The sequence below is a fragment of the Apostichopus japonicus genome, chromosome 7, assembly GCF_037975245.1.
Source record: "Apostichopus japonicus isolate 1M-3 chromosome 7, ASM3797524v1, whole genome shotgun sequence".
NCBI classification, from domain to species: Eukaryota; Metazoa; Echinodermata; class Holothuroidea; order Aspidochirotida; family Stichopodidae; genus Apostichopus; species Apostichopus japonicus.
The window spans coordinates 19,261,591-19,277,123 of NC_092567.1; the positions used below are offsets into that span (position 1 = coordinate 19,261,591).

Sequence of the window (15,533 nt, forward strand, 5' to 3'; positions counted from 1 at the left end):
GCTGAATGAAATCGATGTTTTCCTCTTAGGAGTTGATGATGATGATTATCTATAGTTTTAACATTTGATATTTGTGACAACCTACATACCCTGAGGCATTAAAAGTTGAAACAGACAGGCGGATGATTTGTTCAATTAAGTATTGACTAGACGTCAATTTGTTGGTAACATTATAATTCTGAAATCGCACGTGAAGCGAAGTGACTTGTCACATTTATACGAAAAGTGCTAATGACGTCACTGGTTAGCCTGCTTATCGTGATGAAAGCTTTTTTTTCACCGTCAACTATATATAGAACTAGTACTGCTTTTCCCTGCAAATATGCAGTATCGTAGTGCGCGTGAAGTGCTTGCAGTCATAGACGTAGGAGACCATTTTGACTTAGGGGGGCTATAACGACTTGGCCGTATGCGCGCGTTCAACATGTTAATGTGCATATCATATAGGCATGCGACGGTTATAACATCGCATGCCAATAACATACAATCATTTGCCGTGTTATTACCCTTCCATATCGGTTATAATTATTGGGAAAGTCGTTACAATAATAATAATGATCATAATAATATCAGTTTAATCATTGAAAAACACATAGCAAGTTATTTTTCTTTCAGTTCTCAGCATATTGCCCGAATTTTCACAAAAAATTTGGTTTGGGGGCTACAGACCGTTAGAAAGCACTGCTATCAGCATGTTGTATTTCTTTAAGATTTCTATAAGTTTTGAGAGATGATCATCCATTCCAAACAGCTGTGGTTTAATCAATGAAAGTGACTGAACTACATAGTCTAATACTAAAGATCATTAGCTCTGCTCCACAGATACAAAACAGAACTGGATGGGAAGACCAAAGATGTTTATCACATCAAATGACTTTTTCTTATAATTTATTCCAAATTCTTCAAGGACAAATGCTGTTGCGCGTCATCGTTTATATGACTCCAAAAGTTGACTTATTAGAATTATTAAAACAACTGAATATCGTCAACACTATGACCTGTACTACAACAAACTAAAAAATTTATTTTAGTTTAAATTGGCCTTTTAATGTAGATATGAAAATTTACATAAATTCGGAATATATGGTCAGTATATTCGCGTTCTTTGCATATACACGGCAAAATTAAACCAAACATACAACAAATACGATTTATTATAAGTAACACCTGATGCCCATCGTTGTACTCTTTGTAATAATAACAGTTGAAAATGCATGGTGTTAGATGAAATAAATACATTTTGAAAAAAATTAGAAGTTTATGAAAAATATCAGTTCTAAGGTGGACATCTCCCATGAAGAAATGACAATAAATATTGTCTATCTTGTCGCTCCTAAATAATATGTTGTCACTTCAAAGAACAATGTTTTCAGGGTCAGATTTGGAATTTGAAGGGAAAATAAATGAGAAGGGTGGGTGGACCTGGTATCGTTGAAGCCGACTCTAATATAGAGGGGGGGGGGGGGGGCTGGATGCTTTCCCTCAGACAAAATTGATTTAGACATTTTTTCGTCTTTAATTTCTGAATTTTATTGCTTTAATAATTATTGTTAGGATATTTATTTATTTTGTAACTTTTAGGATGCAGTATTTTTAGGCTGTAATAATTTTAAGCTGTAATAATTTTCGAAGTTGTAATATTTTATGCGATTTTGTGAAGTGCTTTGAGATCATTCTTTGATGTAAAGCGCATATAAGAATAAATTATTATTATATTAATATGATAAAATGATACATTATGACGCATATATAATTACAAATACCAAATATAAAATTAAGTCCACGCGCCAGGTTATGCCAATAAATACTATACTTTTCCATTTTTTGTTTTTGTTTTATTAAAGTGGACTGGCGTAAACCAACCCCCCTCATGGATTCAAATCTGAATTTTAAACCTAGAGAGAGAACGTTAACTTTTTAAACGACCTTTTTGACATTCTTTGTTCAGCTAGAATCTCGTTTCTCTAACTTGATGAAAAACGTTGCGAAGTACTGAACCTTTTTTTTCAATAATTCATTTTCTACATGATGCTCTTTTTCTTCTCCAGGCGTTTAAGCTCGGAATGTACGGACCGAAGTACGTTTTCTTCATTGTAGGTTACTACTCGCATCACTGGTGGAAAGGAAGTGCTGTGAGCCAATACGGATGTGACGTCACTGAAATGGAAGAGGTTGTAGAAGGTTATTTCTCGTTGACCTACAGTACCAATGGGCGAATTGATAAACAGACTGTTTCAGGCAGGGTATGAAAACAGCACTTGTACAGTCTTCTGTGTTATTTTTTTGTTTTTTGTTTTTTTGATTTTTTTAGGAGGGGGGGGGGGAGGAGGGGTCATTCTCACATTTTCTTTTCTTTGTCATTTTTTTTCTTTTCTTGTTCTCGTTTATTTATTTTTTAAATATTTTTATCTTTTTTTTTTTTGGCTTCTTATAATTATAACATAGTTATTATACCATCTTATAAATTTAGCGCAGTTTAGCGACTTTTAGCGAACTTTTTAGCGAAATATAGCGATGGTTATTATACCATCTTATAAATTTAGCGAAGGTTAATAACTTCAGATTCGAACATAATTCAATAATGGAATAATTTTTCTCCGTCTTTTTGTTTGTTTGTTTGTTTTTGTAAACTAACGATCTTACACAGACGCCAGATGAATTTCGAGCTCTGATTTCTGTCGACCGCAATGTCACGGTAGACTCACAAGATGTTACATCGTTGAGTTATGATATTGTGTGGGCGTTGGCTTTGGGTTTAAATTCTTCAACATCCATCCTATATCCGAGAAACCTTTCTCAATTTACTTATTCTGATGAAGAAATGGCGGACATCTTCCGAGATCAGATTAAGAAGGTGTCATTTTATGGAGCATCGGTGGGTACCAGTGACTTTATTTCTTCCTCTTTGTTGATTGATTTATTCAGTATTTATTAATATTTTTCAATATTTGTATTTATTCATCTCTCTCGTAAAATGTATTAAATATAGCGAATCCAATCTCCTACTGCACTGAAATCAATTGAGTTTACAACAAAGGTTTAATCTAAGCTCAGAGACTTAGATTGGCAACATAAATTGGCAACATGATTATGGACCGCAAAGCGGCATTAATAGTTGACTAAAATTTATTCCGTATAAACAAGAAAGTGATTTTTACCTATGACTGGCATCAGTCAGAGGCAACATTTCAGTGAAATATTTTTCTTTTAAATATTGAAATAAATATATTTCAGTGAAAAACATTAAATTTGACATAAATGCAGTGGTTAGATAACATATACTAAGTGAAACTTGTGAACCATAGTAAGGAATGGACGTTACTACTTTCTTGTATCAAAGTAAGGCACAGAACTCTACAACACTTAACGCCCTGGTAATTTAACTTGTGACAGCCACGTATGCACAATTCAAGCGGAAGCTCCCATGCATGTTACCCCAGTACGCCGCATCAATAAGTCTCCACAATGAATTCCCCATATAGTGAGCAGCCACGAAGTCACCTCGTAGGTCCCTATTTATTAACCTGCCGGGGAGGGTGAGAGGCAATGACATGCCTTAAGGAAACAATGATTTGGCCGAGCCTCGAACCTTGCAATGCTTAGATCGCGAGTCCATTGCCTTTCCATTTGACCTCAAAGCTCTATAGTCTTACTAAAGGTAACTCTCTGATTAAAACGATTCCTTCTGAAATCTTTGGCTTATCAGATTATAAAGAAGAACTACTAGTAATTGGATCACGTGTCTTATGAAGAATTGTAGCACATTATTATGTTGAGATATGGACATGAAAAGCGTAGTTATTATCATAATGTTGCAGCGATTCCATATTATTGCGGGTCTGGTTCAATTCCGTCTCTGCCCAACCCCCAACCCCCAACCCAAACGACCCCATGCTGACCAAGTTAAGCCATAAACAACGTAACTAAGTTCCAATTCTCAAACTAACTCCCGGGTGTATCAATTGGCAAACATGGCAGATTATATGGCAACGTGTGATGTCGCCCTCTACCGCTGCCACCAACTCCTCATCTTCGTTCGTGCACTTACTTCGACGGTCACGGTCTTTAGTCATGTACGCACTACGCAGGTTTGCTACATATTACTGGAAATGACTCCCGAGGGTTAAAAGGAGTTTTCAGAATCCATACTCCATTGATAACACAATTTTGTATAACACGCAAATATTTGACGTATAAGTATGTATAGTCTTTATGGGTAAATATAAAGAATCTTTGATTCAGTCTCCCAATTCATAACAAATCTTCGAATTTTGGCATGACTTCACCATCGTATGATTTGCAGTCATTCAATGTGAATTAGTAAATCACTTCTTTTTGTTCTTTAATGTTTTCTTTTTCGTTTCGTCTGATGGTTAAAGGGTCCTCTAGCATTTACATCTAACGGCGATAGAATTGGTACTATCAACATTGAACAAAATCGAGGTAAGATTTGAGGGATCAGTATAAATGAGTACAAAACGAGTACAAGCCATATTAGAACAAAACAAGCGGGTGAAGTTGAGTTCAAAATCCATTTCCTATAATCCCATGCTGTTACGTAATAATTTTTAATTCCATTTCAAAGTAGCATTTTTGTGTGTATTGTTCAAGGGGGTTATCTCGCAGTAAATACATGTCGTCAACCACATTGATATTTTCACCCACTCGGCGGGCCACAACACTTAAGAATGTTTATATACTCCCGATGATAAAAAAAAACAGATGGAAATATCACACAAATTGAAAGCTCTGCATACGCAAAGTCCATCTGTTATGTTGAAACACCCTAAGACAAGTAGACCCTATATAAACAAATATATATATAAAAAGCTCTCCAAAGTATATGAATGGGTTCCTGCCGGTCATTTCGTGGAATTCCGATTGTGTCCTTTGATTTATAGTCGGAGAAAAATATTTCTCCGATAACATAATTTTCTTCAAGCCACATATGATAGGGTTTTTGAAAACCGACAATGTGTTACTCCAAACTGGGATTCTTGCATTCATTATCCGTTTTTCTTCCTTCATTAACGGGTGGTTTTCTCCATGCTACTAGGGGCTAGACATACACATTGGTTAGAGAAAAATGCCACGGAGATCCGAAATCTCACTTATACCCTACATTTAGAAATTATTATACAGGTTAGGCCCGTCGAGTTCTCGTAGACCTAAGACCTTATAAGGACCAGTATTCTGGTGCATTATTTGTGAGCCGATTTTTTTCTGTTCGCGGACCGGATTGAAATCTTTTGCTGGCCAAATTTGACCCCCACGGGCCACCTTTTGGGGGACCGCTGATATAGAGGGAAATATTCCTGATAATGTTCTTGTTTTATATAGGTGGCGTTGAGGTAGTCATCGGGACTTACTACCCTGGAGAATCCATCAACTGGCTCTTAAGCAAAGAAGAAATATGGAAAAGAAATGGTAATTAAAATTTAATTATTTACTTCGTCCCTCTCTTGTACCTGTCCCCCTCCACCCCCCCCCCCATCCGTTCGATTTCGTCCTTTCAATTTCGAATTTGCATTTCAAAATGGCTTTTTCTTATCTTCTTATCTAAAATATTTCACTATATTATTTCACTTTTTTGCAATTTCTAAAACTCAAACTTCTTTGTTGTTCTTCTGAGATAGGCTTTTTATTCCGGATTTTTTAAAAATCTCTATCGCATTGACCAAAAACGAAGATATTTAATTCTTTCTTTGAGCCGTATTTGTCTTTCTTACTTTAGTCAGCAGGCAACTAGCTATGTGCATATAAAGGACTTTTTAAAAATAATTAATCGGCCATCTGTTTGTTGACAATTACTTCACGGGATAGTATTGGTCAGTCTTTCATCTCCATGGAAACATCGGTCAAAAGAAATGATAATAAACAACATCGGATATCAAAATAACTTCAAAGCTGTTTTCAAATAACATAATGTATGTTTGATTTGTTTTGATCATTTTAAATTTAGTCTAAACAAACATCACAATATGATTTCATCAGCCTACTTCATGACCTTCGCTATATTTGACTGTACGCATAAGTTTTCTTGAAAATTTCATTTAATTACATTACTCTCTTCGTCTTTTTTCTTCTTCTTTGGTGCTCTATTGTCGTCATTATGTTCAGATTAATAATATCACGGTCTTGTAGCTTAACGTTTAAACTCTGAATCCAGATTTTTTAATTTACGTTTCGTAATGTCAGGATGTTATTTTGATATCATGAGTAAGTCTTCATTTAATATAGGCGACTATACCAGCGCGTATTTATCTATTTATCTATCTATATGTATATATTTATACCATCGTGATTATGATTCTTTGATATTATCTACTTTAAGGTGGAGCTCCCCCTTTCGACTCTGACATCACCAGAACTATCTCCCTCTTACAGTCTACACCTGTCGTTATCTTCATCATTGCCTTCTTCTTGTGTTGCATCGGAGTTGCTCTCGCCGTCTCATTCTTAGTTTTCAATTTCAGATACAGAAAGGAAAGGTTCGTTCTAATTTATGGAAAACAAATTGAATATAATATATCGTATATTGTTGTAGTTTAAAATGAAGAAATAAGGGACAGGTCAGCAATTCAAGAAGCCCCCCCCCCCCACTTAGCTGACAGATATACGTTGACCTAATATATTTTGACAATGTAGGGCATGGGATGGGCACTAAATGAATCTTGCGGGCGCAACACGGAAATAGTGTATCCTATCCGAGGGCCACCACAGCCTTATTCGTGTGAAATGTGAACCTATCCATTATTATGGTAAACTGACAAGTGGCCAGTAAGTTTTATTACAGTATCCTGTCACGAGTAGGCCCAGGCATCTATACAAAATCTCCCTCCCGCCGACCCCTCCTAATTATTGATAATTTCATGTTTTCTCCTGAATTTCTATAGGCCGAATTAATGACATGTTGATAAACTGAGGTATAGGATTAGATAGATTCCATGCGTTTTGAATTTTGATAAAGAATATATAATTAATACCCATAATGGTATGTTTTATGATTCCACTGTGTTTAACCACATGCGATTCTGTAGACCTAATTTTTATACTAATGTATTATTATTATTATTATTATTATTATTTCGTTCTTATCTCCTCAGAATCATTAAAATGTCAAGTCCAAACCTCAACAATGTAATCGTGGCAGGTTTCATGCTGGCTTACGTCTGTGTCATCGTGATTGGTCTAGACCTGCCTCTGATTACAAAGAGTTTCCTTCGAACGATGTGCGAGGTAATTAAGCACTATAGTGAATGGAAAGGAGCAAGGGAGCACCGTAGATTTCTCTACCGGACCTCTTTCTCCGCCATCTTGTTTTTATAAGTAATGGTTTTTTTCTCCTGATATGCCGTTATCCCGAAAGCGGTTTATAAGGATTGGAATGCAATTTTCACCAGGACTATAAGATATTTTCTTCGACTTATTATTTCATCAGCCAAAAAAAATTAATGTTTCTCTATTTTTTATCCATTTTTAATTGGTAAGTATCCTGCCAAGAATGACGTCATATCCTCATTCCTATTTCTCTCTCTTTCTTTAATAACCGAATATTTTCTCCAGATTCGAGTCTGGGTTGTTACCCTTGCTTTTACATTAGCCTTCGGTGGAATGTTTACTAAGATGTGGCGGGTTTATAGTATCGTCATCGCAGGCAAGACAAAACGAAAAGTGATTAAAGACCGGAAGTTGATCGGCATCGTTGGGCTTCTCTTCGCTGTCGATTTAATAGTTCTGATACCGAGACAAATTATTGATCCATTTCGCATATCGGAACTACGAATCCCGATACCACAGGTATTATTTTTTCTTTAAATATCTCCTTTCTAACATGTCTCCTTTAACATCGCGCACTCCAACTCAGGCGCGTAGCCAAGGGGGCGAAGGGGGCAGCCGCCCCCCCCCCCTTGAGCATATTTTTAATTTTTTTTTTAATGTTTTTATTATATCGCTAGTATTTTCAAAAGAGAAAATGCTAAGATGCAACTTACAAGGCCTGGGAAGTGCCATTTCCAGCGATCTGGGAGGCATTTTCAGCCAAAATTTTCTTGTACGCTTCGCGCCAACCATGGTGGCGCTACGCTTAGATAGTTTGCAATGCCGAATCTACAGTTTCGCCCCTCCCCTGGCAAATTCCTGGCTACGCGCCTGCTCCAACTACATGAGAGAATCAAACATTAATATAACGTAAACGTCATGCACACCGCTCTGCGTCCGTGCATTTCAAGTTCTTCTGTCAATCCTATGGATAGGGGGCGGATCTAGGATTTAAGGATTGGACGGGGTGTGGTCTGTGCTCGTTGAAGCCAACTGCAATGCAATTGATGGGGGAGGGGTGGGTGGGGGTTATGGACCGTCCTTCGGAAATAAATAAATGTTTAGACGGGAAATGGTGCATTCTGAGGCATATCTAGGCCATAGATTGAGTCAGCGGGGGGGGGGGGGGGGAGGGCGGGTGTGAACACACCCTGGATCTGCGCCCCATCAAATACCAACACTATTAGCGCATACGGAACTTCGCTTGAGAATGCAGGTGAGAATCACTTAAGAATAAAATATTCGAAGGAAGAGGTAGTGGATGAGGACTCGAATGTTGCAGAATAATAAATTGACCAACCTTCATCAGGTGCGGATCCAGGGAGGTAGGGTGAGGTGGAGAGGGGGGGGGTCATACCTCCACTCTTTTCAACCTCACGCCCAAACAATAAATAGTATATAGTTAATATCATAACCTTGTATCTAAGCCTTTTTATAGCCCAAATATGTATAAGTACAAGGTACCATTTCATGTTTATGATTTTACTTTTGTCTAAGGATAACGCCAAACCCCCTCCCCCCACCTACCCCTCCTTGCGGCAAGAAATAGGCTTCAAAGACCCCAGGGCCCAACCCAGTCTTTTTTCCATGCTATAGATCTGCCCCTGATAAATCTCGTGTTAAGTATATAGGCTAACCATCAATTTTTTCCCCTTGTTTTTTTTTTGTTTAGACTGAAGAGGACATTGCTGAGTTTGTACAGTATGAACTTCTCTACGTCCGTTGTACAGCCAGATTTGAGCATATCTGGGTTCCTGCCTTGATTTGCTACAAAGCAATTCTGATGCTATTCGGAGCTTTTTTGTCACTTCAAACACGGTAAGATTATCATTGGTTCATAAGTAACATAATATTTGCTTTCATACGATCAAAATACAAACATTTTACGCATTTGTCCTCAGGTTGAAATGTTCATTTCAGTTTGAGGTTAAAAACAATGGAATGGAATGGGGATGAGGATGGGGATAGGGAGAGGATGGGGAACGGATTGGGATGGGGATGGGGAAGGAGATGGGGAAGGGGATGGGGATGGGGATGGGGATGGGGATGGGGATGGGGATGGGGAAGGGGATGGGGATGGGGATGGGGATGGGGATGGGGATGGGGATGGGGAAGGCGAAGGCGAAGGCGAAGGCGAAGGCGAAGGCGAAGGCGAAGGCGAAGGCGAAGGGGAAGGGGAAGGGGATGGGGATGGGGATGGGGATGGGGATGGGGATGGGGATGGGGATGGGGAAGGCGAAGGCGAAGGCGAAGGCGAAGGCGAAGGCGAAGGCGAAGGGGATGGGGATGGGGAAGGGGAAGGGGATGGGGAAGGGGAAGGGGATGGGGATGGGGATGGGGATGGGGATGGGGATGGGGAAGGCGAAGGCGAAGGCGAAGGCGAAGGCGAAGGCGAAGGCGAAGGCGAAGGCGAAGGGGAAGGGGAAGGGGATGGGGATGGGGATGGGGATGGGGATGGGGATGGGGAAGGCGAAGGCGAAGGCGAAGGCGAAGGCGAAGGCGAAGGCGAAGGCGAAGGCGAAGGGGATGGGGATGGGGAAGGGGAAGGGGATGGGGAAGGGGAAGGGGATGGGGATGGGGATGGGGATGGGGATGGGGATGGGGATGGGGATGGGGATGGGGATGGGGAAGGGGATGGGGATGGGGATGGGGATGGGGATGGGGATGGGGAAGGCGAAGGCGAAGGCGAAGGCGAAGGCGAAGGCGAAGGCGAAGGGGATGGGGATGGGGAAGGGGAAGGGGATGGGGAAGGGGAAGGGGATGGGGATGGGGATGGGGATGGGGATGGGGATGGGGATGGGGATGGGGATGGGGATGGGGATGGGGATGGGGATGGGGAAGGGGATGGGGATGGGGATGGGGATGGGGATGGGGATGGGGTTGGGGAAGGGGAAGGGGATGGGGAAGGGGAAGGGGATGGGGAAGGGGAAGGGGATGGGGATGGGGATGGGGATGGGGATGGGGATGGGGATGGGGATGGGGATGGGGATGGGGATGGGGATGGGGATGGGGATGGGGATGGGGATGGGGATGGGGATGGGGATGGGGATGGGGATGGGGATGGGGATGGGGATGGGGATGGGGTTGGGGATGGGGTTGGGGATGGGGATGGGGATGGGGATGGGGTTGGGGATGGGGATGGGGATGGGGATGGGGATGGGGTTGGGGATGGGGATGGGGATGGGGATGGGGATGGGGAAGGCGAAGGCGAAGGCGAAGGCGAAGGCGAAGGGGATGGGGAAGGGGATGGGGAAGGGGAAGGGGATGGGGATGGGGATGGGGAAGGGGATGGGGTTGGGGATGGGGATGGGGATGGGGATGGGGATGGGGATGGGGATGGGGATGGGGATGGGGATGGGGATGGGGAAGGCGAAGGCGAAGGCGAAGGCGAAGGCGAAGGCGAAGGCGAAGGCGAAGGGGATGGGGAAGGGGATGGGGAAGGGGAAGGGGATGGGGATGGGGATGGGGAAGGGGATGGGGTTGGGGATGGGGATGGGGATGGGGATGGGGATGGGGATGGGGATGGGGATGGGGATGGGGATGGGGATGGGGATGGGGATGGGGATGGGGATGGGGATGGGGATGGGGATGGGGATGGGGATGGGGATGGGGATGGGGATGGGGATGGGGATGGGGATGGGGATGGGGATGGGGATGGGGATGGGGATGGGGATGGGGATGGGGATGGGGATGGGGATGGGGATGGGGATGGGGATGGGGATGGGGATGGGGATGGGGATGGGGATGGGGATGGGGATGGGGATGGGGATGGGGATGGGGATGGGGATGGGGATGGGGATGGGGTTGGGGTTGGGGATGGGGATGGGGTTGGGGTTGGGGATGGGGTTGGGGTTGGGGTTGGGGTTGGGGTTGGGGTTGGGGTTGGGGTTGGGGTTGGGGTTGGGGATGGGGTTGGGGTTGGGGTTGGGGATGGGGTTGGGGTTGGGGTTGGGGATGGGGTTGGGGATGGGGTTGGGGTTGGGGTTGGGGTTGGGGTTGGGGTTGGGGTTGGGGTTGGGGTTGGGGTTGGGGATGGGGATGGGGATGGGGATGGGGATGAATATGGAATGGGATGAGACAATAGCAGTTTCAACCTATGTTTGATATGCAAATTATGTTCATATCGGTACAACCCCTCATGAAATGTGATTAATCTAAATAGGGAGACTACTTACTGATTGTTTTAATCATTTGTTCAGACATCAGACTTGTAATGAATACGTTCACGTAGACCAACCCCTATATACTGGCCCACGTGGATCTGAACACGTATTCGTATTTGGGGCGAGTTTTTTTAAAATCAAATATGGGAAACTAGGGCTTAATGCCGTAGTACCCTTGTACTCTTACTCGTACTGATCCCAATAGACATTCTTATTGTACTACTACGCATGCTGTGCTCTCGTGCGTCCTACAAGTCTGAAAGACATGAATGTTAAAACTAATGATATTGTTTCTACTCTAGCTGAACTGATAGCGATATGTATATATTGACTTGGTTATCTTCTTTCAAAATACTGAATATTTTAATTTTGCAGAAAAATTAACATACCTAGTTTGAACGACGCCTCGTACGTAGGACTCTCCATATACAACGTGTGTATATGTTCCTTCGTGGCTATGCCTCTGTCCTTATTCAACACTCAAGAAATCGGCGTCACATACGCCATTGTGGGAGGACTGATGCTATTCTGTACGACCGTATCCCTCTGTATGCTGTTTATACCTAAAGTAAGTCCATAAACGTTACTGTATACCAGTTCAAGGTGATAGAAGCAAAGGTAATATAGGTAATATAGGAAATATAGGTAATACAGGTAATATAGGTAATATATGTAATACAGGTAATATAGGTAATACAGGTAATATAGGTAATATATTTAATATATGTAATATAGGTAGTATAGGTAATAAAGGTAATATAGGTAATAAAGGTAATATAGGTAGTATAGGTAATATAGGTCTTACAGGTAAGATAGGTAAGATATGTAATATAGGTAATATGTGAACAAGAGATAGAATGGAATGCATGGTTAGTGTATTTAGGTAGGATTGCGTAGAGAATGGAACTCCCATACTATTAAATTATAAACCATCTATAACAAAAAAAAAACAAAGAACTAAGCATATAGAAGAATAAGCAAATTATATAATTTAATGAAGAAACAGATCAAATTTGACAGTGTGTATCAGTTTATCTACAGTGTGTATTAATATACCTTGTATCCGAGCATCACACCGTAACTAGAAAAACAGCGGTACTGTGTCAGTAGAGTCGGGAATAATGGTGGAACAAAGTGCGTCACATTGATGTTATTTTAATGTTTTTTTTTTATTTTCTCATTTAACAACTCACCATCTCACCCGTATTCTTTTTCTTAGAACGGTAACTGTTCCTAATGTAAAGGAAAATTAACCGATTTCTGATCATCGAGAACACAGCAATATATCTATACGGTCGATATATCCCTGCTAAACAGGGATCACACTGGTAATTTAGGAAACATCGGTATACCGTACCGGTATATCAAAAGCATTTTAATTTTGACAAAAGTCAAAACATGACTGGAAGAGTTTCCGAACACAATCTATTAATACTCTTCTAACTAATATATAGTACTTTCTTGTACTTTCTTTTTTAAATTATGGATTATTTTGTCAGTGCAAAGATATGCTATTTTTATTTACATAATCATATTTACTTTACCACCTATTTTCATTAACTTTGTCAGATTATTGCATTGAACAGTCAAGATCCAAATGCGGCCATGAATGGGGTTCGTATAGGGACTATGGATTCCAAAACAGTTACCACTAATAGTTTAGCGACTGCTCATACACACATTAACCAGAATACGGAGATAGGACAAGACCACAGCACCCATCACATACCTGCACCGGTGACTGAAAAGGAAACTGACAACGAGGAGAACAAACCTTAAAATCATCTATAAATATTCGGCTTTCTTTTAATACACAATTAGCTAACATCGACAGAACAAAACGTATGGAACGCCAATATGGTCAACAATATGATGATAATGATGATGATGATGATGATGATGATGATGATGATGATGATGATGATGATGATGATGATGATGATGATGATGATGATGATGATGATGATGATGTTGTTGATGATGATGATGATGATGATGATGATGATGATGATGATGATGATGGCGATGATGATGATGATGATGATGATGATGATGATGATGATGATGATGATGATGATGATGACAATGTAAAAACTTATAGCATCGTATTATATTACATCATCATCGTATATCTTCACATCACTTTTTACATCATCATCGTAAGTCGTTACGTCATCATAGTGAGTCGTAACGTCATCATCTTAAGTTGCTATGTCATCATTGCAAGTTGTTACCTCATCATCGTAAGTTGTAACAGCAATATCATCATCATAAGTTTTTACATCATCATCGTAAGTTTTTAGACCATCATCGAATATTGTTGACCCTTTTGGCGTTCCATAAAAACAAGCCTATGGAAAATATGAGAGCTGGTGTAACGTCTCACTATCTGTTCCGGTTTTCGAGATATTCAATTTTAAATTGCGCAAAGACTCTGGACTGCTTCTTTTTAAAGCTTCGATGATGATGACGTCGGCTCCACATTACCCAAAAGTTCATGTTAATCCCTTTCCTTTTAACTTCATGAACATCAGAGCACCATCATTGGATAACCTTCAACACTATTTGTCCTTACCGATTCTGTGATGCACTGTAAAAATCGTATTATCTGAGGCCATATAAATGATTATGTTTTCAACATTGTGTGTGGTGTTGCATCTGCGGCTCTGTCTCAATTGTTTTTGTTTTTGTTTTTGTTTTTTTTGCCTTTGTTCACTTTATTTTCTTTTGGCTATTCAAGCTAATGAGATGTATTGATATGATATTTAGCATTATTTTTTTTATTTTGATAATTAAAATCAACTCAAATAGCTGCTTTAAGAAAGAGAGAAAGAAATAGCTTAGAACCAGTAAATAAGTACTCAGTAGTGCAAGTCGATTGGAACACTAAATGACATACTCTGCATCCTGTGGTAGTCATGGTTACCCACATGGACGCGATGGCTCGGAGTGCAGATTATAAATAAAAACACAGACTTTACCAAGAAGTGGCTTGCTATATATATATATATATATATATATATATATATTGTTGCTGTTAAGAGATCGTAAATACCTCTTTTCTGTATTTATCCTTATATATAAGAACCTCATAAAATTATGCTAATGCTTGCGTGTATATATTTTACATAATTATGATCGATGTTATCAATTCACTGTGAACATGGGCGTCCACAGGGGCTCAATTTCCCTGCCCCCCCCCCTATCCTATCACTCTGGAAAATCAAAGAAGTAAAACAGTGTGCTTTAAAATTATGAGAACATTATGTATCTTAAGTGTAGAAATGTCATAGCCGAAGTTTCCCCAGGACCCCCCCCCCACCAGGGCTTAGAATGTATTCCGAAGATGACTAATTCTTAAAAAAAACTTCAGTGGTGTTGCCCCACCCCTCTCCCACCCACTGGATTTTGCTTCCTGCGGACGTCCATGACTGTGTATCAAAGTCGTTAACATGTTTATTATTTCGTTTAACCTCTCATTTTCATTTTACGATCTAAATTGATATAAATTAAAATTCTTAATTGATTGAAGGAAATAATCTGATAAATAGAATCTATGTATTGCACTGAAATTGTTTGATATTTTTGCCTACAATCGACCCTCTTGAAACAATATGAATTGATTATTGTTTATTACAATATATATATATTTATGAGACACTTGAAAATAAAATATTCTTCGCTCCCCTCCCCCTCCCCCTCCCTCTCCCAATTTCCTCCCTCCCATCATTATCACGTGTAATATACAATGCATCCTTTTCAGCACTGTTTCTTTTATAGATGTTGTCACTAATAACATTAACAATACCAACAACTAATTAATGATATGACATTTTTACCTACACACCTGACCTGTCACCTAGACAAACTTAAATTTCTTCTGGTTACTTCTGATGTTAATTTCTTAACAACTTTCACGTAATCACCTTTATCTTTCTAGACGTTAGTTGTTAAACGATATTAACCACTCGACTATACAAGTGATTAATATGTAAGATAATATTACATATATAGGTGTTCGTTTTGACACAAAGACATGACAACGTATAA

General features: G+C 40.3%; 1 protein-coding gene across 1 annotated transcript in view; it reads left to right on the top strand.

The window, feature by feature from the left end:
* Nucleotides 1-15,051, top strand: part of LOC139969621 (gamma-aminobutyric acid type B receptor subunit 2-like) — a 41,752-nt gene extending 26,701 nt beyond the window's left edge. Inside the window, exons 9-18 of the mRNA XM_071974740.1 lie at nucleotides 2,049-2,243; nucleotides 2,648-2,875; nucleotides 4,380-4,443; nucleotides 5,341-5,427; nucleotides 6,335-6,491; nucleotides 7,107-7,239; nucleotides 7,567-7,800; nucleotides 8,993-9,138; nucleotides 11,859-12,051; nucleotides 13,053-15,051. Coding sequence (XP_071830841.1) covers nucleotides 2,049-2,243; nucleotides 2,648-2,875; nucleotides 4,380-4,443; nucleotides 5,341-5,427; nucleotides 6,335-6,491; nucleotides 7,107-7,239; nucleotides 7,567-7,800; nucleotides 8,993-9,138; nucleotides 11,859-12,051; nucleotides 13,053-13,262 — 1,647 coding nt within the window. The 3' untranslated portion in view covers nucleotides 13,263-15,051. The remainder of the gene's footprint in view (nucleotides 1-2,048; nucleotides 2,244-2,647; nucleotides 2,876-4,379; nucleotides 4,444-5,340; nucleotides 5,428-6,334; nucleotides 6,492-7,106; nucleotides 7,240-7,566; nucleotides 7,801-8,992; nucleotides 9,139-11,858; nucleotides 12,052-13,052) is intronic.
* Nucleotides 15,052-15,533: the final 482 nt, after the last annotated feature.